We start from the raw sequence: 25,301 nt of genomic DNA on the forward strand, positions 1-25,301 counted from the left end.
ATGTTGTCATGTTTAAAGTCATTAAACTTACTCACGCTCTTGTTGATGCAGCTTCAGTCTTTGTCCTCTGCTCATGACTCACTCTGAGGTCAGATCCTTCGAGTGGTGCGTTCAGGGCTTCGGTCATATTCAGACATCATGCCTTTTAAAAAGTGAATCATCCTTAAAACGCTGAAAAACAAAGCGTCTTGTTGTGCTTCACTTTCCTCCTGACATTCTTCACAACAGAGTCTGTCAAAGTCTGCTGACGAGCATCCAGACTTCTCCAACGACTCGTCTCCGTCTCATCTCATTCCTCTCGTTCAAAGTCATTTCACTTCAATCTGCCGCTGATGAAATTCATTCAGCGGCCCGTGCTCTCTCCTCATCCTCACCTCTGAGGGGGGAGAGAGGCAGCACACAGACTACCTCCAAACGTCTTTCACCTGGAGTCTCTCACCTCCACGGGGTTGGGTTTTAATGAACAGCCGTCAGGACTGACCGTGGTTATTCTGCGTTATGACACTTCAGCCTCAGGGTTTTTGAAGCCAAACTGTGTCTTTCAGATGAAGTCACGTGGGATTGCCTTCATGGAGCTCTTACAAATTACCTACAAGGCGGGTCATTAACGTCCCTGCTGCACCTCGTCTGGAATGGTAGGGCAGAGTCACTCCACCTCTTATCTGCTGTCAGACGAAGGTGGAGGATTGAGACAATGTTCAGGGGGACGTTAGCCTAGCGGTTCAAGCATGCACCCCATGTACAGAGGCTGTAGTCCTCTCCCTACCTCAACCCTTTGCTACACGTCCTCCCCTTCTCTCTCCTCCCTACATTGCTAGATGGCAGTGACATTTCTAAGCTTGTCAGATCACCAGCTTTGGGTCCTGACTTTGACATCAGACTTCCACCAGATCTGTTTCTGGTCCTTCTCTGATCCGCTGCAAACCGGCTCCGTGGACCCACCAGGACCGCCGGACAGCTGGAGTCATGTGACTGAGGAGTCTAAGATCTGATGGATCTGGCACCACTGCAGAACTACAGTACTGCTTTATCATCCTGTCTCTTTGAAGGCGAGGAGCCAGGATGTTTTTTTGGCTTGTTTTAGGGGAAACCCTTTCTTTAAAAACGCTCCCAGCAACATGATGCAAGAGGAGAAATCAAGGCACACAGTCGCAGAACAGTGAACCTTGGAAAGCATAAGTGTCCTGGAATAAAAGGGACAGAAGTGAAGGAAGATGCTGATTCTTGCTTTGATTTACCCGGGACTTCCACAAGACCTGCTGCGGTCCGGCTCCTTTTCAGAACACAGCACGGAGCAGGACCGCCAGACAGCTGGAGTCATGTGACCGAGGTTCTCCCACGGTAATCCCTGAATCAAGGATTCTCCTCCTCCTCCTCTCCTCATCCATGTTGTCTTTCTGGTCCTCTGAAAACCTCTGACCTGTTGACTCCAGGCCTGGCTCCGCTCATCATGACTTTGGTTTGTTGTTGTAGTTAAGTGAAATACGATCTGGTGATAACACAGAGTGTTTTATTCTGAAAATTAACCGGATGTTTTCATTTTGTTTTGGTGAAACCTGACTTCCTGTCCCGCTCCATCTGCTCTGTTGAGATTGATGCGTCGTGCTCCGGCATCCTCTTCCTCAAGTTTTGTGTATCTGATCCGGAGGACTCCGACCTGCAGGATCAGAGACGCAGCCCAGAAAGCAACGGAGCGGATCCAGTGGAAGTTAACACATTGACTAGAATCAGATCTGGTGCCATTATGGATTGGAGACGAGTGATTTGAAATCCAGAGATTCTAAACTAGTCTGAAACATAATGATGAGAACTAACTCTAAAGACAGAAACAACTTTAACAAACTTTTATCAGACCTGTGTTTGGATTTTAAAGTTTGACCCATGTCCCATCTGTTAACATGGAGGAGGCGGGGCTTATGACCTATCCTGCAGCCATCCAGCAGGGGGAGCTTTAACTGTTTCGGCTACTTTTTTGTGAAGTTATCAGTTGTTGTCGTGCCGGTGTGTAGCTTCTCCACACACACTGAGGCATACATTTATTCAGTTACAACCCCGAGGTCACTTTGAGTCCACGCAGGAAGTCTCAGCACTTTGCATGTCCGCACCAACCCGCCTCCACCCACAGAGAATAATGGACCGAAGAGAAGAGCCTCCATCCTCGGTATCATTGGGGCTATTTATAGCGAGGTACGCACGCCACGGGAGGGAGCGTTAAAGAAGACTGTCCATTATTTATCAGCGCTCTGTGTGTCAGCTGAGCGCACCACTTTGACTTTTCAGAGATACTCGTTGTCTTTCCTCTCTTACCTCCGTCTGTCTGTTTATCCACACACACACACACTCTCTCACACACACACACACACACACACACACACACACACGCGCTGCTCGTCTCTCCCTCTCTGTTGCGATCACCGCGGGGGTTCAGGTGCTGCTGGCTCTTGTTTTCGATCACTCCTCTATAGTGCTTTTACTCCAGCAGCAGCACATGTCCATCTTTGTGTGTTTCCACGGCCTCTTTCAATTATTCACAATCAGGGCCATTACTGGGAACACTCGCCCCCCCAACCCCTCACTTCAAACCCCCCCCCCCTTACTATCCCTGAAACCCATCAGAGGCAGAGGTGGTCTGTGAAGATGGGGGGCACACATCCTGGGGTTTTTCATGTGTGAGTCCCTCCTCACAGAGATGAATCTCTCCCTGCTACATTTTTTTTTGGGGTGAATTATTGAAAGGCTCCCCGGTGGGACAAAGTGCACCGTTAATATGTGCGATTTTAGGCTTTCAGGAAGATGACCGGGACTCTTTGATTTCACGGACTCGGTGGCGAGCCGCTCCTCCGTGTTTGTGTCTCACTTCTTAAGATTGCCGAGCTTTTTACCGAAGCTGCCAAATCTGCTTTGAATAAAAGCGATCGCAGTGTGAGAGCTCGATGAACATCCTCCCTCTCATATGAAGTCATTATTTTCATTCTTTGATATGAATTCAGAAACCAGCAGCACAACAATGAGCGCGTGACGTGGAGCTCCCTCTGTCACTCTTTCTTTCTCTGACATTAGAAATCAGCGTCTGTGAACCCCGGCCGCCCGCCGACGCTGCTGAGCCAACACTCAGCCCTCAGCCCGCCACTCAGCCGCATGTTTTATCTTTGTCATTTATCTAAATCCCAGAAATCAATTACCACACGCTAAGGTGCCAGGGTGAGGGATTTGAGTTTTAATTTTCTCCTCCTGACTCTCCTGGCGTGGAGGCTTAAGGATTAAGCAGAGGTAGACCGTTCTCTGGCTTTACATATGTGGGACGGTCGCTGTTGAACATGTTTGTGTTTATGTTCTCCATGTTACCTCTGATGATACGTGTAGCTGTGGTTGGAACACAGAAGGGTCTCGGTCATCGCAGACGTTAGATTCAGTCCTGTTTTTTAACTTTCCAGATCTCCAGAAATGTAGATTTACTAGGAGTGCCTTGATAGTAGGACCGTCAGTTTTACTGCTTTTATAACGATGCAACAAACGTTTGGAATTAATGTTTTTTTAAATTTTCTGTCACGTTTATATTTTGTCTCTTTTGGCACACCATAGTTAAGCCATTGTACTTGAGCGGTGCTTTTGAGCGGCGCACATCACTTAAAAAAAAAACCTCCTTGACGGCTGATTTTGAAGTACTTCAAAATAAAATAAAGTCAATAAAATAAAATGAGATGGATTAGAGAATTAAATACAAATTTAAAAATGATGCTAAAACAAAGTGGAACTCCTGAAAGGTACAAAAGCCGTCACATTATTCAGGTACCTCTGCACGTCAGTGAGTAATCATAATTATCTCATAGGAACTGCACAACTTGTCAACACTGAGTGGACATTAGTTCATGCACTCCTGCATATTTCTTAATGTGTAACAGTGTTATCCTTTAAATAACATAGGAATAAACCCTGTATTTCACAGGATAGACTCTCTGAAGCTGTCTCCTCCCCCTTGGGGGCGGCAGTACCTCAGTCCATAGGGACTTGGCTTAGATAGATAGATAGATAGATAGATAGATAGATAAATAGATAGATAGATAGATAGATCTTTATTTGTCCTTAATAAGGAGATTTGTTGCCACCGTCTGTACAGGAATACATGTATGAACACAATAACCATAACCATCCACCCAGCCTCACAGCAATGGTGCCCCGCATCCCACAAATATACACACCAGACACATATGCACACACTGGGCACATATAAAACACACCGGACACATATAAACACACCGGACACATTACAGTGGCATTCTGTTTAGCAGTGCTATGGCCGATGGGACGAAGCTTCTGCCAAACCGGGCTCGCCTACAGTAAGGGGATCTGTACCTGCGACCGGAGGGGAGTAGTGTGAAGACTGAGTAGAGGGGGTGTTGGGGGTCCAGTGTTATAGTGCGTGCTCTGCGTGTGATGGCTCTGTTGTTGAGGTCAGACAGGTTGGGTGTGGGGAGGCGGATGATTTTGGTGGCAGTGTTTGTGGTGCGTATGAGTTTGTTTTTGTTGGAGACAGTTAGCATGTTGTAGTAGCGGGGGGAACAGTAGAGGAGAATGGGTTGGATGATGCTTTGGTACAGTAACAGTAGAAGGTGGGGGGCGACAGGAACCGAAGGGTCGCCGGCTCGAGTCCCAGTATGGATGAAGTTTGGCAAGTGGACTGGTGGCTGGAGAGGTTGCTGGTTCACTTGCCTGTCCACTGCCGAGGTGCCCTTGAGCAAGGCACCGAACCCCCAACTGCTCTGGGTGCGCTGGTTGACGGCAGCATCCTCACTCTGACATCTCTCCCTAAGCATGTTCACTGCATGTGTGTGCATTTGTATGTGTGTACCAAAAACACTGTATGTGTAGCATGACCAAAAATAGCATGAGTGAAAAAAGCATTTATTTGATAAAGAAATCTAAGAGTCAAGATCATGAGGTTCATTTTATTGCATTAATTTGATTCCCAAATGAAGACACAAAACTGTTTAAAAATGCAAAATAATGGATTTTTACTAAAGATAATAAAAATGTTGTTTTTCATGTTTAAAGCTCCTGTGAGGAGTTTTTTTACTCAGCTATAAAAAAGACTGAAATTAATACTGACTTCTCTATATGACTGAGTTTTTGTTTAAAGTATGATTAAGACATGTTTACGACAAAGCCAGTAAAGAAATATAAGGTACTGCTTTGACCACAAGGGGCAAGAATCAACACAACCTAAACATTCTTCACAGGACCATTAAGTTTTGAAATTCTGATTAACTTTGATCAAAAAGTGTAATATTTGGGAGCCTTGCTTCATAGCAAGCTGCTCTTATTGAAAAATGAAGCTGATGCAGGAGTGCCAAAAACTGCAGTTCCTCTAGTGTCCACTTGAGGGTGTCCCAAAAAGCTGACGAATCCCTGTAAGAGCCCATGTTACAGTGAGCATTCGAACAGCAGCATTAAACATTCTTACAGTCTGGTTCCTTTAAAGGGGACATATCACGCTTTTTTCATCAACATATATTGGTCTAAGAGGTCCCCAAAACATGTCTTTAAAGTTTATGCTCAAAAAAACACTTTGAAATCAGATTCTGGTCTGCCTGAAAAGTCCTCTTCTTCATTCCTCCTCAGAACACTCTGTTTTCTCTCTGACCACGCCCCCTCAGGAAGTGGATGTGCCTCGGCTCTCCAGCACGTTGATCTAATGTTTACATGTTGGCTGAATATACACGGCTGCTCAGAGATCACGTTACTTCAACCGTCTGAATCTGATCCAGAATCTGATCCTGACGGAGAGGCGCCTGTAGCAGGACCTTTCTGAACCATTGGTCACAGATTTAGTGTTTCTTGTTGTTTTATTTGTCAGCATGTCGACGTGTGTCTTGGTACACAGCTACCAACATGTAGCTATGTGGCTATGCTAACTAGCGCTAGCACTTTTCCATGATAAATAAAAATCATCCACTAGATCTTCAAATCTGCAGACGTGGGGAGTCAAACCGACCTCTGCCAGAAAGGCAGCAGGACCTTTTATGAAGGATTGGTCACAGATTTAGTGTTTCTTGTTGTTTTATTTGTCAGCATGTCGACGTGTGTCTTGGTACACAGCTACAGCTACAGCTACAGCTACAGCTACAGCTACAGCTACAGCTACAGCTATGAACATATAGCTATGTGGCTATGCTAATTAGCACTAGCACTTTTCCATGACAAATAAAAATCATCCACTAGATCTTCAAATCTGCAGACGTGGGGAGTCAAAGCGACCTTTGTGTTTATTAAGACAGCCTACAACTAGCATGCCTCCCTCCTAAGCTCCTTGTTAGCACACATGTGTGCAGGGAATGAAAAACGGAGGAGGGGTTGAGTTGTATTTTATACAGTCTATGGGCTGAACAAGCTCCGAGCTCTGACTTCCTGTTACAGACCGGATATTGTTGTTACGTAACAAAAACACTGAAGTCTGAAACGGCTGGTTTCACACACATTTACAGAAAGGTGGAGAAATCAGAACAGGGGCAGAATGGATTCTTTTCATTCTCAGGGGGTTTGTAGACAGGGACACAGATTTCAGGTAAAGAACCATTAAAAAGTCAATTTTGCATGATATGTCACCTTTAACAGTTTAGGTTGATCTATATCAACAAACTACACAAGAGCCACACAGGAGTTATAATAAACCTTGTAATAGTCTTCCAGGTAAATCCCCTCTTTAGGTCCCTGAGCCTGAGGAGCTGGACGCTGTCATACACATGTTTAGTTTAAAAGTAGCTCTCATTCCCCCCCCCTCATTCCCAGACTGTCTACTAACATTTTTATCAGCTTGAAGACGGCAAATTTTTGACAACCAATTTCAAAGATAGGATCTCAATTTCAGACTCGCTTTGAGAGGAACCTCAGTCCCCGTCTGTGGTCTACGAACAACCCGCGTAACGGTTTCTGTCGGACCAGCAGCCATCACAACTTCCTCCTGGGGGGATCTTCTATCAGTGGCCAACGATCGTTCAGGTGTCTGAGTTCTTATCTGGACCACATGTCAGAGGGTGTGTAACCTGTCCCTCGTTCCCTCTGTGATTAAAGGTCTTCAGCAGCCGCTGTTAACACCCAGCTGAGGCCTGGCGGTCCGTTGACATGGCAGACCCGGGCATGGATTTCTGAGAAGTGATAAGAGGGAGTGTGTTTTCACTCCGTGGCCTCACTGTTGCTTTGTTATCTCAGCATAAAGATAGCAAAGGAATCCATTACCAAGTATGTAGAGGAAAGAGGGAGTGAAACGGAGGGCAGGATGTCAGCCGTCAGAAACATCTGAAGGGGCTGCGCTCTTCACATTTCTCATTTACTCTCTGAAACTTCAAATTACTTTATCAGTGACAAGAAGACCAGCCGGGGTTAACCTTTGCTTTTGTCAGACGTGACATTTTGGGACCAGCTGACAGAAAACTTAACACCCAAGTCAAAAAGGAAAGAAGGAGATTTGTCATTCCTTTCTGTAAGTGGCTGATTCATAAAGAAAAGGACTTCTCTGTTGATTCTGAAAGAATGAGGGAGGGTTAAAGGTCTGCCAACAAAACATCATCCGTTAATCAGCTGAACCAGTAACAGGAAGACCGGCTCTGACGTTTCAGGAGAATGTGACTCAGCAGACATCCAAGCAGAGAGGGAAGAGCGACAGAGCGAGAGAGGAGGTCGAGATCTGTCATTGTACGTGTCTGTTGATGCACAGTGCGGCAGGAAGGTCAGGTTTCACACTCGCTCACACTCGCTCTCTGCAAAGCTCAAATGCTCTTAGAAGAAGAAGCTGAGGATTTGAAATGGAGGTGAACTGTAAAGGACTCTCCTGCTTCTCTGTGTGTCCTCGTCTCACACTGATTCCTCCGACACACACACACACACACACTCACGCCCTCCACTTCCCTCTCCCATTTAGAAACTCTAAACCTCCCTCCACCTCTGTTTGTGAGCGGAGGTCACGGCTGAGCTGCCAGCCTGCTAACAGTGGCGGCCAGTATGAGGCCGAGCTGGAAATCAGAGGAATAGTAAACAGAGAGAGAGAGAGAGAGATGTGTCAACAGAGAAGACTCCCAGGGTGCATTTCTGTTTGGCCCGAGCAGCCCGGTGTGAAAGCACAGCTGAAATGATATGATGACTTAATGCAGTCTGGAGTACCTGACTTCATGCGAGCTGGTGTGAGGTTGATGATGTGAGAGCAGAGGAAGACTTGGAGGGTGCTCGTCCTCCACATTATGAACTTTAAGCAGATCCACTTGATACCTGAAAGAGTGATTCTCAGGACAGCAGAGGTGTGAAGAGAGAGCCGAGAACAGATGAAGGATGAATGCTTAGAATAACTTTAACTCTTTAATACTTCATCCTCTGCACCTTCACGTCACACAGGAGGAGTTTGACTTTGTGAGGAAGAAGTTTCTGGGCTTATTGTTGAGATTTCATTGATAAGCTGATGTTTGTTGGTCAGATTAGAAGCACCTCAATTACCCTAACTGACTGACTGAACAAACAAACGAACCCATGAACAAGTGAAGGAATGAACCCATGAACAAATGAATGAATGAACCCACAAACACATGAAGGAATGAACCCACAAACACATGAAGGAATGAACCCACAAACACATGAAGGAATGAACCCACGAACAAATGAAGGAATGAACCCACAAACTAATGAAGGAATGAACCCACAAACTAATGAAGGAATGAACCCACAAACTAATGAAGGAATGAACCCACAAACTAATGAAGGAATGAACCCACAAACTAATGAAGGAATGAACCCACGAACTAATGAAGGAATGAACCCATGAACTAATGAAGGAATGAACCCACAAACTAATGAAGGAATGAACCCACAAACTAATGAAGGAATGAACCCACAAACTAATGAAGGAATGAACCCACGAACTAATGAAGGAATGAACCCACAAACTAATGAAGGAATGAACCCACAAACTAATGAAGGAATGAACCCACGAACTAATGAAGGAATGAACCCATGAACAAATGAAGGAATGAACCCACAAACTAATGAAGGAATGAACCCACGAACAAATGAAGGAATGAACCCACAAACTAATGAAGGAATGAACCCACAAACTAATGAAGGAATGAACCCACGAACTAATGAAGGAATGAACCCATGAACTAATGAAGGAATGAACCCACGAACTAATGAAGGAATGAACCCATGAACTAATGAAGGAATGAACCCATGAACACATGAAGGAATGAACCCACGAACTAATGAAGGAATGAACCCATGAACACATGAAGGAATGACACCCCAAACTAAGGAAGGAATGAACCCACGAACTAATGAAGGAATGAACCCATGAACTAATGAAGGAATGAACCCACGAACTAATGAAGGAATGAACCCATGAACTAATGAAGGAATGAACCCATGAACTAATGAAGGAATGAACCCATGAACACATGAAGGAATGAACCCACGAACAAATGAAGGAATGAACCCATGAACAAATGAAGGAATGAACCCATGAACACATGAAGGAATGAACCCATGAACTAATGAAGGAATGAACCCACAAACACATGAAGGAATGAACCCACAAACAAATGAAGGAATGAACCCACGAACTAATGAAGGAATGAACCCACGAACTAATGAAGGAATGAACCCACGAACTAATGACGGAATGAACCCATGAACTAATGAAGGAATGAACCCACAAACAAATGAAGGAATGAACCCACAAACTAATGAAGGAATGAACCCACGAACTAATGAAGGAATGAACCCACAAACTAATGAAGGAATGAACCCACGAACTAATGAAGGAATGAACCCATGAACAAATGAACCCAACTAAGACTGCACGAACCCATAAAACCCACAAATGGATCCACGAATGAACAAATCCACAAACCCATAAACCCACAAACACATCCATGAATGAACAAACCCCACAAATAAATCCGCAAACAAACAAACTAATGAACAAACCATCAATTAAATAACACATGAAAGAATAAACAAACTAACTAACCCAAGGATAAACAAATCCACAAACCCATGAATGGACTAGTAAACTTACTAACAAGAAAGAAGGAACCCAAGACAGATTCAACAAACCCATAAACCAACAAACACATCCATGAACAAACAAACCCAGAAATGAATTCCCAAGAGAACAAACCCACAAACGAATAAACAAACTAAATAACCCAAGAATAAACAAATCCATGAACCCACAAACAAGGACCCACAAACTTACTGACCCACAATCAGGCGAACCCATGAACAAATCCATGAACCCACAAACAAGGACCCACATACTTACTGACCCACAATCAGGCGAACCCATGAACAAATCCATGAACCCACAAACAAGGACCCACAAACTTACTGACCCACAATCAGGCGAACCCATGAACAAATCCACAAATAAAAAAACAACTGAGTATGAATGGACCCTCGAATGAATCCATAAACGAAACCTGCGAATGAATCTCCTAACCCACAAAGGAATAATCGGGGCGGCTGTGGCTCAGTGGGTAGAGTCAGTCGTCTTACAATGGGAAGGTTGGTGGTTCAATCCCAGCTCCGGCAGTCACATGCCGAAGTGTCCTTGAGCAAGACACTGAACCCTGAATTGCTCCCTCTGTTGATCAGAGGTGTGTGAATGTGTATGAATGGGATCAGCTAATACTGATGGTCTCTTACTGTAGCAGCCTCTACCATTAGTGAGTGAATGGATATGAATGGGTGAATACGACGAGTAGTGTAAAAGTGCTTTGAGTGGGCAGACAGACTAGAAAAGCGCTTTATAAGTACAAGTCCATTTACCATTTTACCAAATCCACAAATGAATAAACCTTGAACAAACTAACCCAGGAACAAAACCACCAACCAACCAACCAACCAACAAACAAACAATTGCATGAACAAACTAACCCACAAACCCACCCAGGCTTTGTGCAAACTAACATGGGAAATCACTTGAGTCTGAATGGTAGCACCTCTAAGTCACACAGATAAACTCATCCATCCTTTACTTTAGATGTTCAGGTCTCTGATATATTTTGAATGTTGATATTTGTGTGACTCAGTCTGAGATGATCTGAAGTCTGATCCTGATGAAGCTGACTCAGTGATGTGTGTAGAGTTACCTCAGCTCACACAGTGTGTGTGTTGAGTTACCTCAGCTCACACAGTGTGTGTGTAGAGTTACCTCAGCTCACACAGTGTGTGTGTAGAGTTACCTCAGCTCACACAGTGATGTGTGTTGATAAGGTGATCATGGTGTGGATCATGAAAACGTCCTCTAATGACGCTCTAACATTCAGCTTCTTCCTGATGTAACTTCTGAAAAGTGAAGAACTCAACTCAACTCAACTCAACTTTATTTATAAAGCACTTTAAGAACAACAGCAGTCGGACACAAAGTGCTGTACAGAAACATAATGGATAAAAACAAACAATAAAATCATAAAATCAATAAGAACAATAAGATCAAATAAAGTTAAAAAATAAAAATAAAAATAAAAATAAAAAGGCACTGAAACAAGAGCAGGGTCTCATGCTGAGTCGAAAGCCAGGGAATAAAAATGGGTTTTAAGACGACTTTTAAAAGTGGACAGTGAGGGGGCTTGTCTGACGGCTAAAGGAAGATCGTTCCACAGTTTGGGAGCAGCGACAGAAAAAGCCCTATCCCCCCTGAGCTTCCGCTTGGACCTCGGTACCTCCAGGAGCAGCTGATCAGCTGACCTGAGGCACCGAGCAGGGGCATAGAGATGGATCAGCTCAGAGAGGTAGGGCGGGGCGAGACCATTTAAAGATTTAAAAACAAATAAAATAATCTTAAAATGGACTCTAAAATGCACAGGCAACCAGTGGAGGGAGGCTAAAATGGGCGTTATGTGCTCCCTTTTACGTGCTCCAATTAAAAGGCGAGCGGCTGCATTCTGGACCAACTGGAGACGTGCGAGGGAGGACTGACTGATTCCTAAATAAAGTGCATTGCAGTAATCCAGCCGGGATGTGACAAAGGCATGGATTACTGTTTCAAAGTGCTGTCGTGCAAGGAAAGGCTTCACCTTTGCCAGCTGCCTAATGTGAAAAAAACTGGACTTTACTATAGAGCTGATCTGCTGATCCATCTTAAAATCACTGTCAAGCTTAAAACCCAAGTTTGAGACTTTCAACTTAAAATAGACGGCCAAAGGGCCCAGATCAACCGGAGGGAGTTCACAAGGGCCACTGGGACCAAACACCATTACTTCTGTCTTTTTTTCATTGAAGTTTAGAAAGTTCAAAGCCATCCATGCTTTGATGTCTTCAAGGCACGCAAGAAGTGGTGAGAGGGAAAAGGCATTTTTCTTTTTCAGCGGCACATATATTTGACTGTCATCAGCGTAGCAGTGGAAGGAGATGCCATGCTTTCTCAGGATGGAACCCAGAGGCAGTAGATACAGTGAGAACAGCAGTGGACCTAAAATGGACCCCTGTGGAACCCCATACAGAAGCGGAGCTGAGTCAGAAACAGAGTTTCCAATGCGTACACTCATAGACCTGTTGGACAAATATGATTTGAACCATTCAATTGCGGTACCACAGATGCCCACTAGTTGGCTTAGCCGAGCCACTAGGATACTGTGGTCCACCGTGTCAAAAGCCGCAGTTAGGTCCAAAAGGACAAGGATGACATGGTCACCAGAGTCATTTGCCAGGAGGATGTCATTACAAACTCTTAACAAAGCCGACTCAGTGCTATGGCGTGTTTTAAAACCAGATTGAAAAACTTCCAAGACTTCATGCTCGTCCAGGAATGACCTCAGCTGGACATGGATAACTTTCTCTAAAATTTTTGAGATAAAAGGGAGCTTGGAGATGGGCCTATAGTTGGCCAGCACACTGCGATCCAGGCCAGGTTTCTTAAGTAGGGGCTGCACCACTGCATGTTTAAAACTTAGGGGAACAATACCAGAGGACAGACTGCTATTGATGATAGCCAAGACTGACTGCCCTATACTAGGGAAAACCTCTTTAAACAGGCGAGGAGAGACAGCATCACAGGGAGAACCCGAAGGCTGAAGATGGTCAACCAGATCTTCTAAAAATGACAGAGACACAGACTCAAACCTATCAAGAGCTGCAGAACAGGGAACAGGGTCAGAGGGGTCAAGAACAGGAGCTGAGATGAGAGACCTTGCAGCAGCCACCTTATCAATAAAAAAGTGTAGGAAGCTATTGCATGATGCATGAGATGCCTCCAAGTTGACAGGCTGTGGGGCATTAAGAACAGTGCCAATGGTTTTAAATAACACACGCAGATTATGACGATTGGACTCAATAAGGTTTGACAAATATTCCCTTCTAGCCTCTTTAACAGTGTTCTGGTAGCATCGCCAACAGTTCTGTAAGATTTGGAATGAAACCTGCAGCTTGTCCTTCTTCCACCTTCGCTCAGCCTTGCGGCATTCCCGTCTGGTTGCGCGAGTGTCCTCGTTCAACCAGGGCTCAGATTTAGCCCTGGGTTTCACAGCTTTTAATGGAGCCACAGAGTCCAGTATGGTCAGACAGGAGGAGTCAAACCAAGAGCTGAGCTCCTCTGTGTTACCAGAGACAGGGTAGGCACAGAGCTGATCAAAAGCCACAGAGAACCGACCAGCAGTAAAAGGGTTAATAATCCTCCGTCTCTGAACCGGGGCGCGAGATTCAGAGACAGCACAGGAGAAATCAACATCAAACAGTACAGGCATATGATCCGAAAACACATTGTCACAAATCTCCACGTTTGACACGGATAAACCATGCGAGAGGACGAGGTCTAAGGTGTGTCCACGTTCATGTGTGGGACCAGACACACACTGCACCAGGTTAAAAGAGTCAATGAGGCTTATAAAGTCCTTTACCAGCGGCTTATCGGGACAACACACATGAAGATTAAAATCCCCAACAAAAAGGGCACGGTCATATTTGGGCATGAGCTCAGCCAGAAATTGAGAAAAATCACTGACAAAGTCCTTATTGTATTTGGGGGGTCGGTAAATAACAGCGCACAGCACCGGGTCGGAGCGACCCACTTCAAACATAGTCACCTCAAAACTTGCGAAAGAGGGTGAGTCGACGTACTGCTTGCATTTAAAGACATGTTTATAAACCGCCGCCGTTCCTCCACCACGACCCGACTTCCGCGGGGAGCTAAAATAAGAACAGCCGGCCGGTAAAAGTTCGACCAAAGCGCTACAGTCACCTGCACCGATCCACGTCTCCGTCACGCAGAGGAAGTCCAGGGCACAGGAGCTGAAGAAATCCCTCAGGATGAAAGTTTTGTTCGCCAGGGATCTGGCGTTTACCAAACCAATCCTGGTCGGAGCCGGGGCCTGCGGTTCGGTAGATCCTGGAGCCAGGGGCAGCGTCCTCAGGAGCTGGTGGTTCACCCCACACCGAGAGAGCCGAAGAGGGCAGAGGCGGCGGGGCTGGAGTCCCTCGACTGAGCCAGTGACAGGTACCAGGCAGACATCAATGGGGTCGATGAAACGCCGGGGCACAGTGACAGAAGGGAATAATCCATATCCTGCCCGGGGGAAAGACGAAGAACGTGACAGCCAGAGCTTCAGCTTCACAAGCCGACCACCGCGCCTGCCGCGGCGGCGAGGACGCCGCCGCCGAGAAGGTAGGGCCGAGACCCGGCACAGGTGAGGAGGGATCCCCGCCAATAGCGGGGGCAAAGTATTCCGTCCACCTCGATCAAATGCACTTAACATTTTGACATTTTGCCGGAGAGATAGAAGAGACTGGCGATCGTACATCAGCAGAGACTCGATTTGTTTAGTGCCAATAGATAATAACACCAGTACTACTAAGCAGAGCGGGAGAGGCAGGCGCCGCAGCCGACGGCCAGCCACACACACTGGCGCCATTTTTCCTCGACCTCAAGAAAGCGGGTGAGACAGCGGCGCTCAGTGAGGCAGCAGGAACTCTTTAATCCCTACGCTCTGTGTTTTAGTCGAGAGGACGTTAAACATGTAGTTTAATGTCAAAGTGTAAAACATGTCCTACTTTAATCTATATTTAATAACCCATGCAGGGTGAATAAACCTTTATAGCTCCATAAATCTGATGCAGGAGGTCTGCTGTGTTCCTCAGCCTCTGTGAGACACTCCCTCTGTGTGATATCCCACACATTGGTTTTATGACCTTGCGAGTATTTCAGTGATCAGACTGTTATCTTTATTTCTGCTCCTCTTTTATCTCTTTCCGAGGCCAGTTCCCTTTTTGTTTTAGGTGAGCAGATAAAAGATTAAAGAAAGTTCAGTCCCGGGGGGGGGTTACCATAAAGTCTGTGCTGAATATTAATCCCAGGAAAAAGCAAGAATGAGCCGAAGCTGTTTCTAGGATCGCTGCAGGAAAACACCAACAGTGTTTTCACACTGTTCCTGTGTTCAGTGCTTCTTTATCTCTCTAATGGTGGCCTCCTCTGTGCTGCAGGGTCCAGGGGAAGCTGAAGAGGTGTCGTGTCCAGACCCGTCCCAGTCGCAGAACTCCGGAGTCCAGCACAGCTTCGTCCAGGAACACTTCCAAGCACAGTACAAGTGAGTCTCCTGTCCGTTATAAGCAACAGCTCTCCTTTCCAGTGAGAGATGATACATTGATCTGTGAAATATCATATTCAGGATGTTTTATCTGAGATATGGTGGAAATAACTGTTTCTGCATCACAACTTTTACTCTACCATGATGTTGTGACTTGTTTTATTCCTCCTGGAGTCTAAGATCTGATGGATCTGGCACCTCAGCAGAACTACAGTACTGCTTTATCATCCTGTTCCTTTGAAGGCGAGGAGCCAGGATGTTTTTTTACTTGTTTTAGGGGAAACCCTTTCTTTAAAAACGCTCCCAGCAACATGATGCAAGAGGAGAAATCAAGGCACACAGTCACAGAACAGGGTGAACTTGGAAAGCATAAGTGTCCTGGAATAAAAGGGACAGAAGTGAAGGAAGATGCTGATTCTTGCTTTGATTAACCCGGGACTTCCACAAGACCTGCTGCGGTCCGGCTCCTTTTTAGAACACAGCACGGAGCAGGACCACCAGACAACTGGAGTCATGTGACCGATGTGTCATCACTGAATCAAGGATTCTCCTCCTCCTCCTCTCCTCATCCATGTTGTCTTTCTGGTCCTCTGAAAACCTCTGACCTGTTGACTCCAGGCCTGGCTCCGCTCATCATGACTTTGGTTTGTTGTTGTAGTTAAGTGAAATACGATCTGGTGATAACACAGAGTGTTTTATTCTGAAAATTAACCGGATGTTTTACTTTTGTTTTGGTGAAACCTGACTTCCTGTCCCGCTCCATCTGCTCTGTTGAGATTGATGCGTCATGCTCCGGCATCCGGCACAAATAGAAGTCTTGTGCATCTGATCCAGAGGACTCTGACCTGCTGGATCAGAGACGCAGCCGGAACGCAACGGAACGGATCCAGTGGAAGTTAACACAGTGACTAGAATAGAAACCTAACAGATCCGGTGCTGTGACGGATCAGAGACAGACCGGACTAAGATCTGGTGAAATTTGGCCGTAAGGGAAGGAAAGATAAGCGAGTGAAATGAGCGTTAAGGGAAAGAAAAAGAAAGCTAAGGAAAGGAAAGGAACGCAAAGGAAAGGAAAGGAAAGGAAAGGAAATGATCGCTGAGGGAAGGAAAGGAAAGGAAATGATAAGTCAGGGAAGCAAATGAGAGGAAATGAGCGCTAAGAAAATGAAAGCCAAGGAAAAGAAAGCTGAGGAAAGGAAATGATCGCTAAGGAGAGGAAATGAGCGCTAAGGGAAAGAAAAAGAAAGCTTAGGAAAGGAAAGGAACGCCAAGGGAAGGAAAGGAAATGAGCGCTAAGGGAAGGAAAGGAGAGCAAATGAGCGCTAAGGAAAGGAAAGCCAAGGAAAAGAAAGCTGAGGAAAGGAAATGATCGCTAAGGAGAGGAAATGAGCGCTAAGGGAAGGAAAGGAAAAGAAAGCTGAGAAAAGGATATGAGCGCTAAGGGAAGGAAAGGAGAGCAAATGAGCGCCAAGGGAAGGAAAGGAGAGCAAATGAGCGCCAAGGGAAGGAAAGGAGAGCAAATGAGCGCTAAGGGAAGGAAAGGAGAGCAAATGAGCGCCAAGGGAAGGAAAGGAGAGCAAATGAGCGCCAAGGGAAGGAAAGGAGAGCAAATGAGCGCCAAGGGAAGGAAAGGAGAGCAAATGAGCGCCAAGGGAAGGAAAGGAGAGCAAATGAGCGCTAAGGAAAGGAAAGCTGAGGAAAGGAAGTTGTTATATTATTCTCTCTGACTTTTCATAAAGAAAGAACCGCCGACCGTCCGTGTTGATATCATTCAGTCTTATCTATACAGAGCAAACAACAACTACCATATGATCCTGTCTCATGTGAGTAGTGTTTACTGTACAGCGGCTCTAAATGTAGTCAGATGATTTAGACCGTCCTGAGAGAAGAGAGACCCAAAGAGCCGATTCAAACACGTCTATCTAATAACACTCCTCTTCTTTTTATTCCCACACGTGAGACTGAAACAGAATCCTGCTCAGAGACGAGTCAACAGCACGCAGCCTGCCTGAGATTATGTGGTCTTTGGGCTTCATTGATCAGATTAGAGCGTCTTTGCTACATACAGCTGATGTAAAGGAGACGTCCTCAGGGACACAGACGTCTGAATAGCAGAGCAGTAAATCTACACAGCCCTTACTGTAATCACGGCGCAGGCAGGCAGGAGCTGAAATGATATAAAAGTAGCTGATACTCTAACCTGTGTGTCTCTGAGTCCCTTTAGCACCAGCACTTATTCACAGTTCTTCCTCTTTGTGCTAAAACAGAACAATAATTGGGTTTTTTATCTTCTCTGAGGGTCAGGTGGTCTCACCTGGTGAACACGTCGGGAGTATTTTAAACTCAAAGAGAGTTTTTCTCTCTGTCGCTCTGTACGGATTCAGAATCCAGGCTTTTCAGCCGCCTGTATTATCACCATGTCTGTCTGATGCAGCTGGATCTCCTCATGACTCCCATCAATCAGGCGTCCAGGAAATAAAGAGGCGGTTATTTTTTTACAGAATAAATTCATCTGTCAGCTGCGTCCCACCAGGAGAGGAGCCTCACTCAATATGGAGTCTCTTCGTTTGCATCATCCAGGAGATAGATTCAATCTGTGACGGTCTCTCTTCTTCTGATTATAATTTAATTTTAATTATAAAAGACAAAGTACGCAGAAGATTACATTAAGGAGGAAACATAAAAATGAAAGATAAAGTCGTATTATTACGAGAAGTCTTTATTACAGTCTCTCTTTAATCTTTATAACGACTGAAATATCAAACAGGAGGATATTAAAGGTCAGCCAGCGTCTCCTGAAGTTCATTTAACTCTGTTCATCGCCGACGCCGCCTTCTTCTTCTTCTTCTCTTTAATGTTGGGAGGCAACTAGCGCTGAAGGAGCAGGAGCGCCCCCTCCCTTTCCAGTGTTTGGCTGGTGTAACTGCAGGTTTCAATAAATCAAATCATTCAAAACCTTTTTTATATTTCAAAACAGAAAAATTATATCACTGGAATTATCCTTACTGTTTTATCGCCCAGCCCTACAGTTTACATAACGACTTTATTCACGCAATATTAAAACTTATCGTGTAATATCACGACTTATTCAATAACAATAAGGCTTCATCCACTTAACGTTGCAACTTTATTCTTGTTACATTATGACTAAATTCACGTAACATTACGACCTAATCTACGTAACATTACGACTTTATTCTTTTAACTTTACGACTTTATTCTTTTAACTTTACGACTTTATTCTTTTAACTTTACGACTTTATTCTTTTAACTTTACGACTTTATTCTTTTAACATTACGACTTTATTCTTGTAACTTTATGACTTTATTCTTTTAACTTTACGACTTTCTTGTAACTTTACGACTTTATTCTTGTAACTTAACGACTTTCTTGTAACTTTACGACTTTATTATTTTAACTTTACGACTTTCTTGTAACATTACGACTTTCTTCTTGTAACATTACGACTTTCTTCTTGTAACTTTACGACTTTATTCTTGTAACTTTACGACTTTCTTCTTGTAACTTTACGACTTTCTTCTTTTAACTTAACAACTTTATTCTTTTAACTTTACGACTTTATTCTTTTAACTTTACGACTTTCTTCTTGTAACTTTACGACTTTATTCTTGTAACTTAACGACTTTCTTGTAACTTTACGACTTTATTATTTTAACTTTACGACTTTCTTGTAACATTACGACTTTCTTCTTGTAACTTTACGACTTTCTTCTTGTAACTTTACGACTTTCTTCTTTTAACATTACGACTTTATTTTTGTAACTTTACGACTTTATTCTTTTAACTTTACGACTTTCTTGTAACATTACGACTTTCTTCTTGTAACATTACGACTTTCTTCTTGTAACATTACGACTTTCTTCTTGTAACATTACGACTTTCTTCGTGTAACTTTACGACTTTCTTCTTGTAACATTACGACTTTCTTCTTGTAACATTACGACTTTCTTCTTGTAGCTTTACGACTTTATTCTTGTAACTTTACGACTTTCTTCTTGTAACTTTACGACTTTCTTCTTGTAACTTTACGACTTTCTTCTTGTAACTTTACGACTTTATTCTTGTAACATTACGACTTTATTATTTTAACATTACAATTTTATTCCCATACATACATTTATTTACTTCTTGTAACCATACAACTTTATTCCAGTGATGTTCCGGCTTTATTCTCATAACTTTACGACTTTATTCTCGTAGCATTCCAAATTATTCCACCAACTTAACGACTTTCTTTACGTGACATTAAGACCTAATCTAGGTAACATGAAGACCTAATCCACGTTACGTTATGACTTCATTCTCGTAACATTACCACTTTATAACTTTTACTTTCTTTCCTTTTTTCTTCCTGTGGCCCTGATCCTCTGTTGGATCAAAGACAGGTGGACATGGACTTATATAAGGTGCACAGTGTCGGGGCGCTCCAGCTGAGAACTTCCTGATTTATAACATCAAAAGTCCAAAACTCTGTAAAGAGAATCACGAGGATATGCATCCTCCTCTTTTGCAGGTCCAGTCGATCCATTTCTTAGAAAAGGCAAAGATTACAAAGATTTAACGATATTATAGGATACCATACGATACCATCATGTACATGTTTTAGGACTGTGAATTAAACTAACAGAACAATAGAGCGTCTGTAGGTTGAGTTAGTAAACGAGTGTACAACATTTAACTAAATAATAACTCATTGTAGTGCTTTAACAACCAACCTGTTCCATGTGGCATGGTTAGGGTCAGCTGAACAAAGAGGACTCCATACACTACTGAGCACACTGAGCGATCATCGATGTCTTATAATCAACACAAAACAACATTTATTTTAGAACTGTGTCAAAGAGTCGTCCCTCCAAACTGATCCTCTTACATCTTGTTTGTCGGCTCTTCCATCTGCTAAATCCTCTGCAAACTGTCAGCTCTGTGTGACTGCCAGTAATACATCTGCCAGAGCTCATCTCTTAATTACTCCCCTCACTGTCAAATGTTTCAGCTGCGACACTTTGGGTGTGTCTCACCAGGAAGCAGCAGCCAGGCAGCCAAGATATGTTCCTCTCACCCACTCAATGCTGTGTGCTACCAGGGGAACGAGGGTGAGATGTCAGAGAGGGAAACATGACAGGGTGAGCTCAGCAAAAACTCTGCCTCAAGACCAGGAAGTAAGGGCGCAGTCTGAGAGTCATGTCTGTTCTTAGTGCAGTGACTTCCACTACAGAGTCATGTCTGTTTTTAATGCAGTGACTTCCACTACAGAGTCATGTCTGTGTTTAATGCAGTGACTTCCACTGCAGAGTCATGTCTGTTTTTAATGCAGTGACTTCCACTACAGAGTCATGTCTGTTTTTAATGCAGTGACTTCCACTGCAGAGTCATGTCTGTGTTTAATGCAGTGACTTCCACTGCAGAGTCATGTCTGTTTATAATGCAGTGACTTCCACTACAGAGTCATGTCTGTTTTTAATGCAGTGACTTCCACTACAGAGTCATGTCTGTTTATAATGCAGTGACTTCCACTACAGAGTCATGTCTGTGTTTAATGCAGTGACTTCCACTACACAGTCATGTCTGTTTTTAATGCAGTGACTTCCACTACAGAGTCATGTCTGTTTTTAATGCAGTGACTTCCACTACAGAGTCATGTCTGTGTTTAATGCAGTGACTTCCACTACAGAGTCATGTCTGTGTTTAATGCAGTGACTTCCACTACAGAGTCATGTCTGTGTTTAATGCAGTGACTTCCACTATAGAGTCATGTCTGTGTTTAATGCAGTGACTTCCACTACAGAGTCATGTCTGTGTTTAATGCAGTGACTTCCACTACAGAGTCATGTCTGTTTTTAAAGCAGTGACTTCCACTACAGAGTCATGTCTGTTTTTAATGCAGTGACTTCCACTACAGAGTCATGTCTGTGTTAAATGCAGTGACTTCCACTAAAGAGTCATGTCTGTGTTTAATGCAGTGACTTCCACTACAGAGTCATGTCTGTGTTTAATGCAGTGACTTCCACTACAGAGTCATGTCTGTTTTTAATGCAGTGACTTCCACTACAGAGTCATGTCTGTCTTTATAGATCATGGGAAGTTTAGAAGTTTAAACTAAGGGGAGAACTGCACCCAAAAAAATGTGATTCTCAGATCCAGCTGAGTCTCATCTTTGTCAAACCGGGCGTGTGGGATCAGACCTTGATCAAATATTTCCTGACTCCTGTACCTCTCCTCTCCTCTGAGACCTGAGGCCTCACCGCTGCCTGTAAAACACTCCACAATGCAGTGTCTGATGTGATCCAACATCCAGGGCTGACAGAGCGGAGAGTCATCCTGGTAATAGCCCGTTTGTCGACATGCAATCATCACAGCCATTAAAACATGTTCCAACATGTTAGATCTGGACCGAGCTGGGAAGTCATTTGATCTTAATTTATGCTTTCTGTCACCACATGCTGGAGCTGATCCCAATCAGAGCCGAGCTGTAGCTCCACGTTCACTCCAGCAGCGTCGATGTCACTCTCGGCACGCAGCTCTTACCTGAGTGTCGGTTCAGATTCATTCCTGCAGCTCTGATCTATACATCTATTACTCTTCACTCCTTTTGATGGAGAGAGTAAATCTCAAATTAGATCAAAGACGCTGATCTTTGTCTGTGTGGGTGAGTCACAGGCTGCAGTCTGTGGAGACTCTGATGAAAATGTCTGTCAGTCAAACGGCGTTCATACAGTGGAGCTCAGAGACGGCCGGGCCGAGTGTTTCAGATCACAGACTTCATATCTCTGTGAGGTCCCGTTCTCTGCAGCACCCTCACCTGAGACGATAGGAACAGTGGTGAAGGAACACGAGGTGAACAGGACGTTTAACTCTGCTGTATCCCTCACCTGGTTTCATTAAGTCAGCCATCTTTAGTTTTTTATACTTCTCTGTGATAGACAGTTTTTGCATCCTGAACGTCTCCTCCCTTCTCCCCTGTTTTCATCCCTGTCCTTATTTACACTCTAAACAGACTGACGGTCTGAGAGATGGTTGATGGTTGGGGTCCAGTAGGTCCTCAGGCTGCTCTCACATCTGAGCCCACTAACTGTCATTATCTCCCTACGACCAAGACCGGCCTGAGACCACACTAAGGTTTTTACCACAGTGTCAGCAGGCAGAGGGGGAACGAGACGGACTACTTTCTGTGGAGTGATTTGATATGAGGTGTGATCAGGTTGTTCCTGGAGTTTCTTTTGTTGTTGAGAATTCTATTCTGTTATTTGACTTTGATCCATCAGATTCATTCCATTCTGTTCCGTTCTGTTCCAACGATGGATGTCATCAATTAATAGAGTATGGATTAATTGATAGTTCAGAACTTACTCAAACACATTTCTTTGTTTTGATTTTCTATCACGTGGATCAAACATGATGTGGTCTCATATCTGGTTCAGCTCTCAGGGAGGTGTTTGAAGTTTAAAGCATGTTTGGATGTGAATCAGCTGATTACAGACGCTCAGCTGGAGGCTGCGGCTGAGTGACAGGTCTCCACGAGCGCTTTGTTTCTCCGCCGCCGCCGGACTGATTCTGACCCGGTCTTGCTCCCGGCTGACACCTGACCGCGTACACATGATTATTCTTCTCAATAAGAACGAGTAGACAGAAAACTGGACTCTGAGAGTCTGAAATCTGTTTCTGTTCAGTTCCCTTGTTGAAGTCTGAGCCTTCACTTTAATGACTGTGTGTCTGCAGAGATTATGAGCCTGCTCCACATGTTGATATTCAGCATGTTTAACATTTTGAACTCCTCAATACGATCTGTAGATATTCAATACTGTCAGTTATATACATTGTGTTGTGAAGGACAATTTGATTCAGGGGAAAAACACATTTAGCATCGTTTTTGACATGGAAAATATTTACATTTTTATTTTTAACCCTCCTGTTATGTTTGTTTCTCTGGAACAGCAATAATGTCCCTGGGTCAATTTGACCCGGGGCATATTCAATTATACAAAAGTGTCAGAACCCCAAAAAATCAAAATAAATATTGTTTTTTAATCTAATTATTAACTCCATTACTAACCATTTAAATCAAGATTTTGTGATCATGGTTCAATGAGGACAACTCACTGGATTTTCATGAAAATGAATGTTAAAAATTTTTAAAATGTACATTGGAAGCCCTAAATATAAATACATTAGTCTTGCATGACATACTTTTTTTTATTTTTTTTATTTTACATTTTGAATTTTTTGTTTTTTATGCAGTGATGTTGATAAATTAACATGACACCTCTTTTTTCACATGCAGCCCAGATTGTTATGCTGCATTTAGCTGGCTTGGAGGCAGATACTGCCTAAAATAGACTTTAAAAAGGGGTCAATTTGACCCGCAACATAACAGGAGGGTTAATGATTAATCAATAATTGATCGTTAACATTTTCAAAAGATTGATCACAGAAAATACTTGAAATTAGCATCCCTAATTCTAACTGTTTTACCACAGTGTCAACAGGCAGAGAATGAGGCAGACTACTTTCAGTGGATTGATTTGATATGACTTGTAACCAATCAGCATCAAGTATCTAAAACATCATAGTAATAAGTGTCTTTATTTACTCCTTCTCTTCCTGTCCTGATCGTCCCTCCTGGTTTATTATGACTTCAGAGGCTGGCTCATGTTACAGATACTCTGGACTTTATGAGCCCTGTAATGGATCTGTTTATTATTATGTGTTTATTGTAATTTCAATCAGTGAATTACGACGTGCACATTAAATTTAATACCTTTCCAGTTCAGAGCGTTAGCATGCTGAACAAACCTCCATTCATCCTCCATCAGAGGAGAGCTGCCGGGCGGGCTGAGGAGAATTAGCTGCCAATCTATTTGATTTTAATCTGTTGAGACTTTGACTCTTTTTAATTGAGTCTCTCAGGACAGGAAATCAATGACATACAGATACCTGAGTGGTGCATCACGTGGGAGATTCAATGCTCGGACAGCGTGTGGGGAGCGAGTCTCTTCGGCATGGCTGCCTCCCAGACAGGAGGACACATACCTTTCAACGGTGGCACGCTTCCTCCATTAGAGCTTCAGCAGAATATCACCTCCTGCTTCACTCATTTCCTCTCTTTTTAAAGTGTTTTAGAGCGGCGCGGGGACATCTATGTTTCAGAAGAGCCGGAGTGTGATTTGTATGCATGGAGTGCAGTTAGCCTCGCTGTTTCCTGGCGAGAATAAGACATCCGCAGGGCGGCCGTTCTGCTCTGCCAAGAGGGAGAGATCCACTCAGAGCCAGTGTCAGCTGGGTTTGCTTGAATAGAGCTTTATCCTCTCCCCCCCTCGCCTCCCCCACAGGCTCTGTCAGGTGCCTCTCTATAAGAACAACACAGTGGAAAAGTTCAGTTATGTCTCTGTTTCCCCGTGCTCTGATGGATGTGAGGGTTTTAAATGTTCCACATACAGAAAGTTGTGGAGTTAAATTAAAAAGAGACAAGAGTGAGGAAGAGGACAGGAGTGTCTTTAGGTGGTTTGGGGACAAGAGAAGAGAAACTGAATTTTGAAATGACTGAATAAGTTTGATTTGATTCAAATATGTTTCCTTCATGATTGTTGTGGTCCATCCATCCATCCATCCATCTATCCATCCATCTATCCATCCATCCATCTGTCCATCCATCTGTCCATCCATCTATCCATCCATCCATCCATCCATCCATCCATCCATTCATCCATCCATCAAACCATCCA

The 25,301-nt window shown here is 43.9% G+C and overlaps 1 protein-coding gene across 3 annotated transcripts in view; it reads left to right on the top strand.

Moving 5' to 3' along the window:
* Positions 1-25,301, top strand: part of usp43b (ubiquitin specific peptidase 43b) — a 123,690-nt gene that overhangs the window by 47,772 nt on the left and 50,617 nt on the right. For all 3 annotated transcript variants that reach the window (XM_034711471.1, XM_034711472.1, XM_034711470.1), the window contains one exon: positions 15,457-15,560. In XM_034711471.1, coding sequence (XP_034567362.1) covers positions 15,457-15,560 — 104 coding nt within the window. The remainder of the gene's footprint in view (positions 1-15,456; positions 15,561-25,301) is intronic.

The sequence above is a fragment of the Notolabrus celidotus genome, chromosome 20, assembly GCF_009762535.1.
Source record: "Notolabrus celidotus isolate fNotCel1 chromosome 20, fNotCel1.pri, whole genome shotgun sequence".
NCBI classification, from domain to species: domain Eukaryota; kingdom Metazoa; phylum Chordata; class Actinopteri; order Labriformes; family Labridae; genus Notolabrus; species Notolabrus celidotus.